At 42.1% G+C, this 16,416-nt stretch overlaps 1 protein-coding gene across 1 annotated transcript; it reads right to left on the bottom strand.

The window, feature by feature from the left end:
* Positions 1-500: 500 nt before the first annotated feature.
* On the bottom strand, positions 501-15,283 carry dvl2 (dishevelled segment polarity protein 2). Its single transcript, XM_087789718.1, has 15 exons — positions 14,761-15,283; positions 10,476-10,545; positions 8,364-8,521; positions 7,095-7,204; positions 6,809-6,938; positions 6,316-6,406; positions 6,105-6,174; positions 5,881-6,020; positions 5,697-5,773; positions 5,555-5,622; positions 5,339-5,473; positions 3,458-3,589; positions 2,751-2,927; positions 1,994-2,218; positions 501-1,924 (listed from the first exon to the last, which is right to left on the bottom strand). The coding sequence occupies exons 1-15, from the start codon at positions 14,919-14,921 to the stop codon at positions 1,377-1,379; spliced, it is 2,292 nt and encodes a 763-aa protein (XP_087645844.1). The 5' UTR covers positions 14,922-15,283; the 3' UTR covers positions 501-1,376.
* Positions 15,284-16,416: the final 1,133 nt, after the last annotated feature.

The following is a 16,416-nucleotide window of genomic DNA, read 5'->3' as shown; positions in this document are numbered from 1 at the left end:
TCCCATGAAAATATTGAATTCAAAATTTACAAAAATATAGGGGGTGTACTCTGTGAAATAGTACGTAAAGTAGGTAAAGGTTATTTGTAAAGCCCCTTTCTAGACCAGGGTCACAAAGCGCTTTAACAATCAAAAACGATATACAGCTAAAATACATGCTTTAAAAGGCCAAGACACAAATACTGTACATTTTTGAGACTAAAGATGTCATACTACAATTCCTAGAGCAGGATTGTACAAAGAGTTGTCCTTGATTTAATTGTATAATCATTACAGCCTTAGTGTCTAGTTGAATGGAACTACTGAATATACATTTATAAAAGTTTTACTGCAAAAAAAGAAGTTGTATCTCTATGATATACAAATATTCACAAACCGATTAAAAATATATATTTTAAAATCCTGACTACACATGTATTTTCAATAGAGAATCTAAGAAAATGATTCAGGAAACTGTCAGGTGTATGTGCTCATTTGTGTAGGTTGAGAACAGAAGTTCATGACAGGATGTGAGTATCAAATTTATTCTCAAGTACACAAACAAAGGTGTAATGCACAGCATGTTGCCGTCACTCTTGCAACGATGACTTCATTTAGCACCTTAGTAGTTTGGTTATACATGATTTATATAGTCACTCATAAAATACAAGAAAATGGATGAATAATGCAAGTCAGGAAGATAAAAAAGCACGAGGAGCCGAGGGTCACAGCAGCTGGAGATGGACACAAACACAAAGTACCACTTGCTCATCTTAGTACCATGAGATCTTGACCGTCACTCTCTCGTCACCGTGGCAACCCTCCTGAAAAGTTTGACCTCTAAAAAGTGGCGGCTAAACTGCTGACCATCTTGGGCCTATTTTCTTTCACATTGGAGCATGTTTGCATTTACATAACGAAATACGTCACTTAGTTTCTCTGTACCTGGAGTGTGTCGCAAAAAACAAGTAAGGCACTCGACATTCGCCACGATGCTGATGATGGTGATGATGATGATGATGATGACGATGTGTCTCCATCACACGCGATGGCGCCACGCGTATAAACTTCAGAAGTTCTCTGGCTGGATTTTTAGTCGTTCCACTTTAGAATATTGGCTCATTCAAGCCAGTCATGATGAACCCAGTTTTCTTGGTAACAAAAATCAATGTTGCATGAAACTGTCAGGAAATAATCAGAACCACAAATAAGTTAATCCATGATATGTCGGCCATGTTTGTGCTGCTTATTCTCTAATTTAATTGTAAAATGTTCTGTCCCACTTTTCACTCTGTCAATGTCTCACCCTGTTGTCACCAAACTTGTCACAAGTGCCCAAAACCCCAAACCCAGTGAGCACAGGAAGCTACAGGCAAACACACGTGGAAGTCTTCCATCTACATCACGTCCACAAAGAACTCGCTGGGGTTTCCCATGGCCAGGTGGAAGGACTGGCGGGACGCGGTCAGCTCGGGGGGCACGGATCCCAGGTCACGGGTCGGGGGGGCACCGGGAGGTCCTCCCGGTGTGGAGGAGGGAGGAAGGGGGAGAGCCGGGTGCATGGCGGCGAGCTGCTGTGCATGGGGGAGAGCGTGAGCCGCCATGGCGGGGTGTGGGTGCTGGGGTACCATCATCACCATCATGGGGTTGTAGGGAAGGATGCCGGGGGGGTAGGGGGACATGTGGGGCGGCTGTGGCATCCTGTGGTGATGCGAGCGTTGGGAAGAGGCGTGGCTGTGTTCGCTGGGAGCCGCCGAGCCGTGGCCTCTTCTCAAGCTGCTGCGGGTGGAGTATTCCGACTCGCTTCCGCTGCCGGAGCGCGACTCTGCGTTGCCCTCGCCGGCGCCACCCGATGGAGACTTCTCCCCGCCCACCGTGCTACCCGGACCTTTACTGCTGCGGCGTCGATCCCCCTCGCTTCTCGTCGACCCACTACTTCGGCTTCCTGGAAGCGAAGAAGAGTTTTAGCGAACAGAATCAGAGAGCGCTCGTTTTCAACGGCTCCACGACTCACCTTCACTGTGCTGACTGCCGGTGCTGCCGGGGGCGTAGCTGTAGCTGGTGAGCTCGTGGTACGGCGGCGGCTGGCTGGAGTAGGGGTGGGTGGGGTACGGCTGGTATGGGAAGGTGTGCATCATGGGCCAGGGAGAAGCCCCAGGGAGGGGCAGTGGAGCCAGGGTGTCCTGGTCCGAGGCCCCGCTGGAGCCGTCATTGTCATTCAGGGACAGGTTTGCCATGTCTGCGAGGAGGACGTGAGCACAAGCTTTATGGATCTATTGCTGCACACACCTTTTAAATTTACATTCATATGACTGACATTCACTGGAACAAATGACCCTTAGAAATATACCTGATCTCATCAAGATTCATTTGATCCCAAAATGGAAAAAGGCAAATTCTCCAGATAGTTCTGAAACTTCCTCATTAATCATGAATAGCATCAAAACGGTTTGATTCTCGAGAGCGTGGAAGCTAGGTTCCTTTTTATGTGTTTATCAGCTGTTGCGAGTTTAAAAAAAAACAAACAACAAACAATTCAACTTCAATATAGACTTCTAGATGTTATTCGGATGTTTTTAAGTGTCGTTTTGGAAAAAGATGAAGACAAAGACAACTGAGCTCCAGTCGCTACATTAAAATGAACAAACATTTTTGACTTAAACTCTAAAAAGAAACAGATTAAACTGAAAATAATCCCAACCCTTCGATGTGCAGGTGGGTAAAAAATGAGTGAATTATAACTTTAGGTCTAACTTGTGCCAACAACTTACAATTCTCGCAGTCACTCAAGTCCCCGAAGACGTAGTAGCACTGCTCGGAGAAGGTGATCTTGTTGACCGTGTGTCGAATGAAGCCGGCTTTCAGCAGGTTGCTGGCGTACTTCCTGGCTTCCCGGCGGTCCTGGAAGCCCTCGATGTGGTGGAACAGCCACTCCACTACATCCGAGCCTGGAGAAATAGAAAGCATGTTGATATGTGGGAACGTTTGCTGCACAAGTCGTAGCTTAAGTCTAAACACATCAAAGAGTACAACCTGAATATATAGATAATAATAGCCAGGGTTTAAAAGAAACGTTAGATGAACAAATGGTGATTCTTTTCTAAAAAACACAAGCTGTACCAGCCTGGTATTTACTGCAGGAAAAGAGGTGCACGTTTTCTTTGTGTCCTGCGGTTCTGCACTTGAAACAAGTTCACAACATTTAAAGATTCTTAATACCAGTAAAACACCCAAAACCTCTGTGTCGGTCCAAAACCATGAAGACAGATAAACATGTAGTTGATGTCATTACTGCTGGTTATTCAGCTGCAGGTGACTCTAATTTAACACATGTTTCCAGTCGGGACACACTGTGGTACCACAGCCCCCTCGCCCCCGCCACATATCACACGCTTTTCATTCCCAGAACATAATGGCTGCACTGTAAGTCATGTGAGGTGCAGAGAGCTTCTGAAAATGAAAGTGAGCTTCCACTCACCGAGGAACGCGTTGGGGATGGTGATCTTGAGCCACATGCGGTCTCGGACCTCCAGGCCGGACTCTGGAGAGGCCATGGCTTTGGCCACGGAGGCCATGTCCGAGTGTAGTGACAAGTTGAAGTCATCGAAACCTGTGGAGAGAAGGAAAAAGAGGATTTTGATTTCAGACAACGATGTAATTTTAATTTAATATAAATGTAACACAATCATTCTTACTGTGCAGGAAAGAAAGTTAATGTTTTGCATTATTTCTCAAAGATTCTTATAAAGATTGTCAAAAATAAAATAAAAAACACCAAGAAAACTGAAAAGAAATCACTAAAAAACTAAATTACAGATGAAACAAAGTGACACAGTCAAATATCTGAAAAATTCATATTAAAAAAACATTTCAAGTTCATGTTCACATAAGTGTATATTCACTCTAAAGTCATATTCGCACGGGATTAGTATTACCTGTGGACCTCTGGTAATTTGTAATAATTGCGGAGAATGTCTGAGTTTTAATCCCGTGCGAATTCGCCATGTCTGTGATTTGTAATGTAATAATTTTGACGCAAATTATCTACTGTAATTCAACAAACACAGACGTCTGGTGATAATACTAGTCCCGTGTGAATCCGAATGTCTGTGTTTGTAATACTGAATGTGGTATATATGCCAGTGTAACAGAGTTCTAGGCACTCGCCATTGTTTAAATATTTACTACCGCTGTTTTATTGAGGTTGAAAAAGAAGGAGATGGAGTTGGTAGTTGTTGTGGTGTGTTCCACATGACGAAAGTAAAGAAGACGCTGCACAGCTACAAACTAAGTTCCAGCCTCGTTGTTTCCCACACGGATACACTCGGTTACACTACAGTAACAGACTCTTCTGCAAGAATAATGTTGGAGCACATTTATGTGCAGGGCAGCGCTCTCGCTGTTGACCGTCTGCACAACTCTTTCAGTAATTGCCCTTCTTTTTAGATCTGTATCTCTTGGTAATGTCAGTAAAAATACTATTTTACAGACATCGCTTATCGCCAATGCACTTAAAATAACACAGGAGGTCATTTACAAAACACAGAGGTCCCCAGGTAATACTTATCCCGTGCGAATAGGGCTTAAGACAGAATCTCATGCTGACGATAAAGTCATTAATTAAGTACACAAATTATTGTTTATGTTGGGGGTCAGGTTGCAATAATCCATCAACCATGATCTTTATGAAATATATGCACTTTTTATATTTTACAAGATACCATATTTATTTGATAAACAACGATAGATATAAGTTTATGTTACTTAATTTAATATTTACTTTCTTTATTGTTACAAGCATTTTAACCTCTTGTTATGACAGACAGCCATAATGCTGTTGTTCAGGAATACTTTCCGGCAAGTAAGGAGACAACACAACTGGAATTTCCACGAACGAAATTAGGGGCCGAGGTAAAACACCAAAGACATTTAACATCAGAGATAGTTTTTCCAGCAGAAATGCTCCTTTTTGTGAAAAAGAATGTGATAAGTGAAGTGTTAAGGGGAGTTTGTGGTTTTATTAATTCACTGTTGTCTGCACTTCTTATTTTAGTTTTCAAGTTAATTATTAGTTTTAAACTCTGAGTTTTGTATCGGTAGTTATACATTTTCTTACACGGTTTATTCGGTTATTAAACAGGTTTATGTGCTTAATGAAAATAAATAACAACTTAAAAGAAAAAGATATGCGTCTGCCACAAAAATAAAGATTGTGCATTAGTCAGTTGGCATTTAAAACACATTAGATCCAAGTATTGCTTCAATAGATTCTTTCTACACTTGCTTATGGTCAGTGTGCAACATGGCATCTTTCAATTACTGTGGGAGTTCAACTCCACCATGGAAGAACAGCACTTACGTTCAGTCTCCGTTACCGAGGAAGAGGAGGTGATGGTGCTCAGAGAGGAGCTGCCAGGGAAGGGAGGGTAGGTGCCGGTCATGGCAACAGAGTGACTGACCCATGCTGCTGGGTCGATGGGTCGAATGGGTTCATCTGCACAAAGGAGAAGAATCTGTTACCGACAAATATGAAACAAACATGGAAGCACAGAATTTGAGGAAGTCTGGAACTCACTGCGGGGGAGGGTGAAGTAGCCTTGAGGGGAAGGATCCCAGCACTTGGCCACGGTCAGGATGATTGGTCTGCAGACAGCCGCAGACAAACGTCAGCACAACGGCTTAAACACAAAGTGTCTCCCTGCTGAAGCTGGACTCACCCTGGCTTGTGTACGATCTCCCTCAACACCCGGACAGCGTCGTCGTTGCTCATGTTCTCAAAGTTAATGTCGTTGACCTGGTGAGATGAGGAAGACTCATTTAGAAGCTGAATAAACTGGTTATAAACTTGTCACTGGCATGAACAATAATACAATTATGTGTAGTTTGATCTCCTTCTCTGACCTGCAGCAGCATGTCGCCTGGTTCTATACGTCCATCTGCAGCAACAGCTCCTCCCTTCATGATGGAGCCAATGTAGATCCCTCCATCCCCCCGCTCGTTGCTCTGGCCCACGATGCTGATGCCAAGGAAGTTGTACTTCTCTACAATGGAGGGAGAAGCAGCAGAAACAGGATGAATACCAAGTTTCTTCCTCAGATTAGAAGAGATGACTTAAGCTCACACACCCATGTTGAGGGTGACCGTGATGATGTTTAAGGACATGGTGGAGTCGGTCACGCTGCTGAAGGATGATGCCTGGAAGAAGAACAACAACAAAAGTGACCTCAAAATGAGATTCTAAATGCTCACATCAGCACAAAAAACATCCCCATTTTTTCACTACAGGCAATAAACATGACTCTGAAAAAGAAAAACTATTGACTATGATAAACTCACCCTCTCAAGGCGAGGGGGGCGCTGTTTCCTGCGTCTGCGGTGCCTCTTCAGCAGCCTGGAGGCCGTACTCTGCTCCGTGGCGCTGCTGAACCTGGAGGTCAAGGGTGAGAAGAAGGTAAACAACTAGAAGTCAAACATGTTGCGGTCAACCTTTAACGGATGTCGTACAGAGGAGATCAGAGAGAGCAAACACACAAAGTAGTCCACAAATGTTTGTGAAGTTTCAATAACTGCAGCTACTTGAGGAGACTATAAATTCTAAAAATACTGACGATTATTGAGCCACAAAATGCAACCAAATGTGTTTTGATAGTTAATAGTGTCCATATTAGGCTTAAGTTTGTATTACGATTATGATAAGCGAACAGTAAAAAAACATCTTTGGGTTCAACAAAGTTAGGGTGTTTTCCTCAAGAACTAAAGTGTAATTATTTACAGCTGTGAGCAGAATGTTAACAAACCAAAACCACATGTATTGTAATGAATGTCATACCTGCTCATGGTGTCATCATCCTCAGAATCACAGAAGCTGGTGGTCTCCAGCTCGCTGCTCATGACCGTACTGGAGCTCTCATACCCCGCTAGGTGGCGCTCTAGGCGGCTCTGTCCATTCATGCGAGGTCCTAGTAGCAGACATCAAACACGTTAACCCTTCAGAGGAAGTGGTTCCTACAGCTGACAAACATTCCTCGTTCCCCCGATTCCACCGTGATCCCTTAATCTGAGAGCCCATGGAGAAGCGCCAGATCTTGATAACAGTGCTGGTGTGCGACTCTCACCGTGCGGCTCCATGTTCTCTCTGTGCCGAGGTCGCTCCCTCCTGAAGGAAACCACCGACTCGGTTTCTGTCTGTTCGTCCAACGTCTCCACACTGCCGGTAGCATTTGGACTGTAGAGAAATAAATCAAACGTTATCAAGTTATAAAACTGGTCGAGGCTTAATTGGATCATTCCAAAAGCTTATTGGTACAAGAACTCCTCAAGAATCAGCGAGCTTCTGATACAGAACTTCAGAAACAGACACTGAGATCTTTTTAAATGTGTGGTGTAAATTATTTTTTTACACGCATGGAGGTAGCAAGTGAGAGGTAAAGAGTTAATCGGGTTAAATGAGTCACGAAACAATGTTATTTCAGTTGCGAGGTGATGTAGCATGACCTCTGCTGTCAGAGGGAGTGACCACTAATACTGTCCAACCATATCAGCTAAAAACACCTCAACATAACGCGTATCAACAGCTAGGAAATCTGTATACAAGTTCATTGAGTGAAAGCTCGTATGGAAAATTGTGGATTTGGTTTATTATTCATGCAATTAGAGATTTTCATTTAGGCAGTTATTGACCTTTAAGAACGTCTTAATTATGTTGTAGTGACTAAAGAGCTCTACCACAATTCTCCACCATAAAATCTAAATAAATCCAGGTGATACGTGTATAATCGGTAGTAAAGACGTTAAGCGTCTTTTTCTAATAGTTAACAGGTGTGAGCCTGAAACATTTAACTTTAAGCTGTGCCTTCTTGCAGTGATAACACTTTATAAACAGCGTTTGCTATCCTATACGTCAGCATTACAGTCTCAGAGATCCAAACAATGTTTGTCAGACCAGTTGCGGTTAAAGCCTGGAAAGAATTGATGTGTATGGTCAGAGGGAAACCACACATCGAGTGGAGCTGAGGACAGATTGTTTAATTTAATATTAAGCCTGAACCCACATAGTTATAAACCAATAGAAACAGACATGCAGACACTCGCATGAATGACTTAAGGTGGGGGCAATTATTTAAACTAATATGTATATAATTCAGAGATACTAGAGCCATTATAATGTGAGCTCATCATAGCTGAGAAAATGGCGAGTAGGTACTTTTCTGTATTGAGCCCTACGGTTATTGTACGTGCATTAATATGTAGGTCTTTGTGTACTGCTAAAAAACAAGGGCGTCCCCAGCTACGATCAGGTATAACTGCCTTTCTTGAAACTGATACTGTGTGTGAAGTAGTAGCAGCACATACAGTAAAGTAAAGATTTGACAAAGGTTGCTCACTGGAAGGATGGTGGTCGGGAGTCTCCGATACCCCCAGTCCTCTCCACGGGTGGAGGTGGCAGCGGCGGCGGAGGAGGTGATGGCTGCTTGACCGTCTCTACTGGTGCTGGGACCACGGCTACAGGAGACTCCGCTGCAGGAGCGTCAGATGATACCAGCTGAGGAAACAGAGACAAGAACATTCAGACGACTTAAAGGGATGAGGCCTGGAGGAATTCCTACAGAAAGGATGTGGTGGGAGGACGGGAAAGGGAGGAGAATAAATGGCAAAGATGTCAATTACTTTGACACACAAACACTGTGCTCTTTTGACGGGGAACTCTCAGGGGCAGAGTGAAACGCTACCCTACACTTACAACTGTCTCTCTTCATTATGCAACAAAAGTGTCCCACAAACACTTGGTATCTCACGTCGACAATCACAAAGACTGCAGCACAGCATTAGGTTACAGACACCATGTGCACAGGTCGACTCCCGCTCACCGGTCCGGACACAAGACAGCAATTGGGCATTGGAAATCTTTCAAATTTTTCTCCAGTCAGGCAATCAAATTGACCCTATTCAAAAAGGTTAAGTTGGTGACATGACAAGAAAGCTTTTAGAGACTTATGTATCCATCTGTCTCCCTCAGCCTTCTCTCTTTTTTCTCTTCTAAAAACAAACCTTTAATCCAATGGTCTGAGATTGGTTGACCCAGGTCGACCTGGGATTGTTGTGCAATGTTAAAGGTTATTTAAGGAAGTCAACAAAAATGAGAATGCTGGTTTTCTTTTTCACTTACACTGCCAATGTTAAAGTACCAGGATGTTCCTGAAATGACCAGTCAAAAAGCTCTCACGTCAACTAAAAGTAACTCCAGCAGAGAAAATTAACATCCAAAGACGAGACTAGAAATATTTGTGCAGTTGTGACGTCATGCAGCTGTGGTGATGGTTTTCCAGGTATGCTTCCATGACTTCATGAAACTCGACCCGATGATGTAAACAGGCTTCACACCGTCCAATTTACTCAAATTAAGTCAGGCGTGTTCTCACTCGACAAAATACACTGTTTTCCTACACTTGCCGGTCCCCCCCATTTTAAGCTAATGCAACTGAGCAACACTTGTGGGAGCCCTCCACCCGTCTTGGCTCGCAGATCACATATCAATCCCTCCGGTCTGCTCGCTTTGTTCCCCCTTTAATGCCTCCCTTCATTCTTATGCACTTAACAGATGCTAGAGCTCAAACCTGCTAATCTGGGCCAAGTCCTGGTTTGTCGTCTCTATTCAAATGGAACCTGAAGGCAGAGGGGCAACTGAGCTGGGAGTTTTCCACCCAAGTGTTGCTTTACATTCACTGTTAAACACGACTTTGCTTTAACAAACAATTATCACAAAAACTACCCTCCAAATGTAGCCTTTCCAGTTTCCCCTTCAACTCTCAGGGGAACGATTTCAGCTTCAACAATGAGAAATGTTTTACAGTCCAAACGACTGTTCCAGAGTGAAATGATCAAACTGATGTGATCTCTGGTGGACCATTAAACTACGTCTTTGTTTGGTCAGTAAACACCAATCAGCAATAAGAAAACAGCAATTAACTTTGATAAAAACCATGCATCCCCATAACATGCCGATTCATTCTTTTCTTGCTTTTATCACCTGATAGAAATACAGTGACCAGGACAAATTGGTCTCCTGCCAAGTTGAACGATTAGATAAATGGTGATTATGATATTTAAATGTTGAGAAAATAACCCAGGAATACAGCTCAGCTTTTTGAAATGTATGCATGACTGTAGACATGTCCTCTTGGGTTGGATCATGTGTTAAATGCACCAAGAATGTCACTTGGGATCATCTTCAACTCCACCCCCCCAACAATATCACTCAAAACTATTTTCTTTCATGAATTACAATCCAGAGTTATTCGCTTGACAATGATAACCATCATTTCTCTGTTCAACGGCCGAACACATGTTTTTTTTGCAATCAATGAGGCGAAAGGAATTTCGAGAATTTCACTGGATAAAGGGTAGACTCAGAGTCAAAAGAAGAAGGCGCCATCACCATTTTTTTTTAAATTTTGTACTGAGGTGATGTGCAATAATACAATCGTCATATTACTTACCCATGACACAACTCTGCCGTTGAAACATGGCAGCTTGGCACTTTCATCTGAAATCTCTTCCTTCACCACCCTGGAACACACAGAAATAGTGAAACTTAGAGGACTTAAATCACAGTGTTTTAAAAGTAATATCAGGGTTTTTACTGAATCTTAACAGCGAGGAGGAACAAAGGCAGAAACTGCACTTCAGGATTTAGAAAAGCCATAAAGAAAAAGTGACAAATCAGACTTTGTACATGTTACAAATTCAGAAAGAGTATCGACAATAACAGATACAAAAAGAATAAAGAAGTAAATGTGAAACAGACATTTTTTTGGCCACTTAACAGCATAAATATTTTAGTTGAATTTCTGAACAAGAGAATAACAAAAGGATAAGAACTAATAATACAGAATTCATATAGTTAAGCCCGACTCTAGCCGTTAAAGCGGACCGATACCTACAATAAAATACTTAGTAGTGTAACAAAGCTTATCAGACAATAAACAGTTTTCTTAAAGCAGCTCTATGCGATTATTAGTCGAGCGACGCCAGTGGACTAAAGTGGTCGTGTTTAGCCCGACGAGGGACCACATTTCCCATGAGCACTCGCTAAAAGTGGCCATGTCCCAGTTTGTAGCAGTTGGCCGAATTTTCTGTTTCCAGACTTCCATTGACTGAATGAAGGATGGATACTGATGAGGTAATGAATCCGATTGTGGATAATGAAGTATGATATGTGTTATGACGGCTTTGTAAATAAAATATCTTTAACTTTGTACAGTAATTTACCCCTCCCCCAACCACCACCACGATATGTAGCATGTTCACACCATCCCCAAGAACTTTTACAGTGAAAACAAAAATCACCCAAAACTCCTCAAGTCACGGTATACAAGTCATTCAACTAGTTTTAAGTTGATGTGTCATCACAAGTTATTTCAGTACAAAAATATTAAGGTACTCAAAACTACCGGGAGCTGCTTTAAAGCATTTGGTGTTAACATAAGTGATAATGATCCCTCAGCAATAGTTACCAAAAACAGTTTTTCTTTGGGATGTTATTCCATCATAAAAAAAAAAACTTAAAGTGATAGTTCCCCCAAAATTGAACTTTCAATTTTTATGTCCTCATTTTCTTCTCACCCTCATGTCGACTAAGCTTTGGGGTTATTTTTAAAACTAAAAGAGTTATAGTCAAAAATGTATGTTCATTTTAATGTAGCGACCGGAGCTCAGTGGTCTTGTCTTCATCTCCGTCCAAAAAGACACTTAAGAACATCCAAATACCTCCACTGTGCTCATTTGTAATGTCCATCTTGTATTGAAGCTGCTGCATTAGGAGTTGTGAGTAGAAAATGAGTGAAATTTAAATTTTTGGTGAACTAACCCTTTAATTAAACAAACATAATCCTTAAGAGTCCCTTGAAAGACACCTTTTATCATGTTATAAATTGTTGGGACTTGAGCGGGTCGCCTGCCTCTGAATTCTCCTTGTGTTTGACATTTGAACAAACAGTGGGCTTCAGTTGTGTCATTCCCCCCCAGCAGCCCACCACAATGTTATTACTACACTCGTTGACTAGGGCAGGGGCTGGTGTGAGTGCTTCGAAGACGTTTCTACTCTTTCAAGTTCTTCATCCGCAGTGTCTTCAAACCGACCCAGGCCTGGTGGTGCGACACTCCGTCGGGTTGCACCGGGCTTTGGTGGGCAGCTGTTGAGAGCTGGTTTAGTGGGCGAGTGTTAGCATATGGCTGGGTTGTTGCGGGAATGGTTGAAGAAGTGGAGCAGGAAGTAGTTTCCCCGTGTTCGTCATTAACAAATGAGTATCTGCTGCCGCGATCCTTCCGTCACCCGCTGTGAGGAACTGCACCACGAGAGTGGAGGGCAGATCTACATTCTTCTCCTGAGAGGCTAATTGTCTTCATTCCACAGCCTTACAAATAAACAAGTGACCACAGTCTGGAGTCATTTCACACACACTCTAAAATACCTCAGATAATGCACAAACACTGCTGTAATACACTCTATGCATCCTCACCCCCACTTCCTTTTTCTTCCTCTCCCTTGTTGCCATTAAATTCCACACATCCAACGCTCTGCATCTCGAACAATTCATCTTACAAACTCAACAGTGCACCCCCCCACCCCCTCCATTCCTTAAACACAAACGCAGAATATCCAATAACTTTTGACTGAAAGACACCCGCCTCTTCTCTCCCTATGGACTCCCCAAATGGCCCTGCTCCAGATCCTGGTTCCCAACGTGGGCCAGTCCGAGCCGGCTGTGAATCTCCCCCACTACCACACACAGCTTGGCCCAACAGCTGGCCCTGTACCAAGGCAAATGAAAACATGCACTATTACACACTCTTCTGCCTGGTCACGGAGGGGGGGGCAGTCCCTGCATGGATTGGACAGCTGACCCCAGAGCTATGTTTGAAAATTTCACCTCGGAACTCCAGTGAATAGTCAGGTGAGACCTGAGCAAACGCAACCGAAGAAACCGTTTCTAAGTGTTTCAAAGAATGTTTCACAAGACCTGCATTACTTGGAAACTCCAATCACTTCCAGTCATGTCGCACAACGGCAACAAAAAGCTTACATTTTGCCATTAGTGGTTTCAGAACTGAGAATATTATATTTTATTACTTGTATAGATATGATACAGAAGTAAAAATAATATTGGATCTGTATTACTGAAGGACGCTTCGAGTCGGAGTCAATATACTGACCTTGTACCTTTTTGAAAAGGAAATGTATTCATAAAAAACATCTTGAAAGTATTGGACATAAAATACAATCCTTAACAGTTAAAACGAAGAAAACACACTTTGTGCCCTTCGCATGTCAACCAACTATGAAATACAGACTTTATAATAAGTATGCAACAAAACAAAGCAATAAAAAAGGCTCTAGAATCGCTTTAATGGCAGTTTAGGAGAACTTGCACTAAAAAACAAGCCACAACATTGTGATGCTTCATTCACAAGTCAAATATGAGGACACGCCAAAGACGGTCCTTTTCAAACACACCCATTTTCAGCACTTAATGTAATTTAATTTTTACTACTTCATCTGTGCAGAATTGTTCTCTTTTTATGGGTATGAGCTGGCAAAGCAGTTCGAACCGGAGATGCTGCAGATGCCCTTATGTGTAATGATTTGCCAGCACTTAACTTAAAAAAAGATGTTTAAATTCAAGGATTCCAAGGTTTTAAATCGTCATTCTATATGAACGGAGAAAAATAGGTTTAGGAATGATAGTAATGCATCTTACTTAACAAGGAAAGGAGAGAAGGGGAGAAAAGAAAATGGGAGTTTGCAAAACAAACCCATTGTTAAAAGACAGATTAAATCACCAGTAAAAAAAAAATGTTTTAAAGAACTAGAATAACACTTAAAGAGTATATGCCCCATTTTGTGTGTGTTAAAAGCCAAAAGTATTGCTCTACATTTCAATATCATAATATGTTTTGCATATCGATTGTAGAAAATGATTATCAATAGGTCAGCAGGTGGCAACAGTGTTCAAGAACTCACTGGCACAACACACTACAGAGTGAAAAGTGCATCAATTATGAATCCAGTCTGACCAGCAACAGTCCACGACTTATAGTTCTGACGGACAGCCCGGTCTTCTTCGGGTCATCTGGTGGATCACTTAATATTGTGGCTATAAGGCAAAGCTTCATGCAGGAAACGTGCACCTCAAAAGTTACAATGCCTTTAACAGAAACCCCAAAAGCTCCCCACGGATGAATGAGCCACAAACACACATTCCTCCAGAGCAAAATGACCAGAATCCACCAAACAAGATGAATTGATGAAGAAGAGGAGCTGGTAGGGTGAGAAAGGGGGGCAGAGGAAGAGGGAATGAAAGGATAGCCAGGCCAGGGTGTATGAGAAGGAAGACAAAACCCCCTGCTTCAACCCTGGGAGAAAGGAAAGGCAGGATCTCACAAGATGATGGACTGGAGGAGGGAGGGATGAGGATTAGGGCCAAAGAAAAGCAGCAGGGACATGGAATTCCTCCCATTGTAATGATGATGTTTTCTTAAGTCCTTTACCTGCATTCTTAAGTGTGATATTCATTTTCATGAAGCTTAATCCACGCGGGGATTGAATGACAACACAAGTGGTGCAGTTTAATGCTGACCCACTGCTATTTATTATTCCAGGCACAAATATGCAGCAGCTGGACACAGGAACACGGTCACAGGGTTTTAAAGTGGCGGCTTCACTGTGGACTCGACTTGGATTTTTTTTTTTTTTAAAAACATCAGTAAATCCGTTCAACTCACCCGAAGTCCTGGTCCATAGACTTGAAGAAGAACTTGTAGTTCGGCTTGTTCAGGACTTGTTTAAAATCCAGCAGCGTTATGTTCTCGGCAGGAATGGGGATCTTCACCAGATACGGGGTCTCCTCCTCGTCGATGTGGTAGATGATCTTGGTCTCCGCCATACTTGCGAGTTTTTTTTGGCAGCGAGAGAAGAAGAGCCAGAGGCGAGGTAGGCTGGCCGGGAGTGAGTTAGCTCGCTCGGCTAACAGACGCCAGAGGTGAGCCGATGATGGCCACTCGGGTTTTTTTTCTTCTCTCCCCCCGAGCAGGAGGACGCGAACACGACAAGTTCTGCTCCCGAAAAAACTCTGGAATCCTCTCGGAAACTTAGGTTCCCCCAGCTGGCGTGGGGTGAGACCGCGACGGACACGCTACATTCGCCCGAACTACCGACAACTTTTCCCCCAACAAAAACATGAGCGCAGGAGAAGGAGGAGGGGGTCCCGAAACTTTTCACCACTTTTTTTTTTTTTTTTTTGCAAGCCAACGCGGCGTATGACGTCATGACGCAACCCCGTGTGCTCGACGTGCCCTCCCAGAAGCCCCCACCCCCACTTAGTTAGACTTAATGTCTAGCTAGTCAAATACATGCCTTTTAAATTGCAAAAATAAACACAAATTAATACTACTCATTAATAAAACAAAAAAAGGAATCATTAATAAAACAAAAATGGGAATATTAATTCGCGGGGAGACTGGAGCCTATCCTATCAAAAAAAAATTAAAAAAAATAAAAAAATAAAAAAATCATAGGGCGAGAGGCAGGGGACACCCTGGACAGGACGCCAGTCTGTCGCAGGGCACACACAAAGTTCACATACGCTCTCATACCTACGGACAATTTCCCAAAGTTCTCAATCAACCTCTGTATGGTTTTGGAATATGTTTTACTTAAATCAAAACGGAGACTATGATGTATAATGTATTTAACATGTTTCAATTAACCAGGGTGAATCTATATAATAAACACATAATGGGATATGACATGAAAACGAATCTAACTATAAAAAGTATAGAGTTAAAGGTGAACAAACAATCTGTTAAATGATATCACACCTAACTGAAGATTTAATTCTATATAAAAAACAGCTTTCAAATAGTAACAAAAGTGATTTGGTTTATCTTCCTTAAATAAAGATGAATACATCACACACCTTAAAAAAAGAAGTGGACATGGGACCATATGAAAACCAACAATGCTTTGATATATTGTTCTAAGAATTCTGGCAGGTCATTATTACAGATGTGATCTAGCTATGGCTGGTTCTTAATATGATTTTCTTGAAATACTTGTAATAAATAGATGTTTTTTGCTCACATTCACAGAAGTGTTCCAATGTCAAGTGTTTCTTTTTTGTGTTTATGTTCTCCTGCCAAGAAAAAGGATGAGAAGAAATGGTTAAAGGAAAGGGTTTTAATTTAGATTCGAAATAAAAAGTAAACTATAGCCACATTTTTATGAATATGTTGTATTTCAACTGTTGCATAATCAATACAATTTGTTGACAATTGTTTCTACCAATAAATGAATCAAGCATATTCCCATTTTAACCATTAGCCATACTCTGTTGATCTAAATCCTGAGTTGTTAGGATTGTGTGCCAAAATAAAGAATAA

Source organism: Callionymus lyra, chromosome 4 (genome assembly GCF_982586985.1).
Source record: "Callionymus lyra chromosome 4, fCalLyr1.hap1.1, whole genome shotgun sequence".
Classification (NCBI taxonomy): domain Eukaryota; kingdom Metazoa; phylum Chordata; class Actinopteri; order Syngnathiformes; family Callionymidae; genus Callionymus; species Callionymus lyra.
Note: the sequence above shows the minus strand (reverse complement) of the source record. Positions and strands in the feature narration are given on the sequence as shown.

Excerpts from the sequence above, each read along its gene's own strand:
- dvl2 (XM_087789718.1), bottom strand. The coding sequence starts at position 14,921 with ATGGCGGAGACCAAGATCATCTACCACATCGACGAGGAGGAGACCCCG. Across the intron at positions 10,546-14,760 it reads TCTATGGACCAGGACTTCGG|GGTGGTGAAGGAAGAGATTT; the intron begins GTGAGTTGAACG and ends TGTGTGTTCCAG. Across the intron at positions 6,939-7,094 it reads AGAGAACATGGAGCCGCACG|GACCTCGCATGAATGGACAG; the intron begins GTGAGAGTCGCA and ends GTCTGCTACTAG.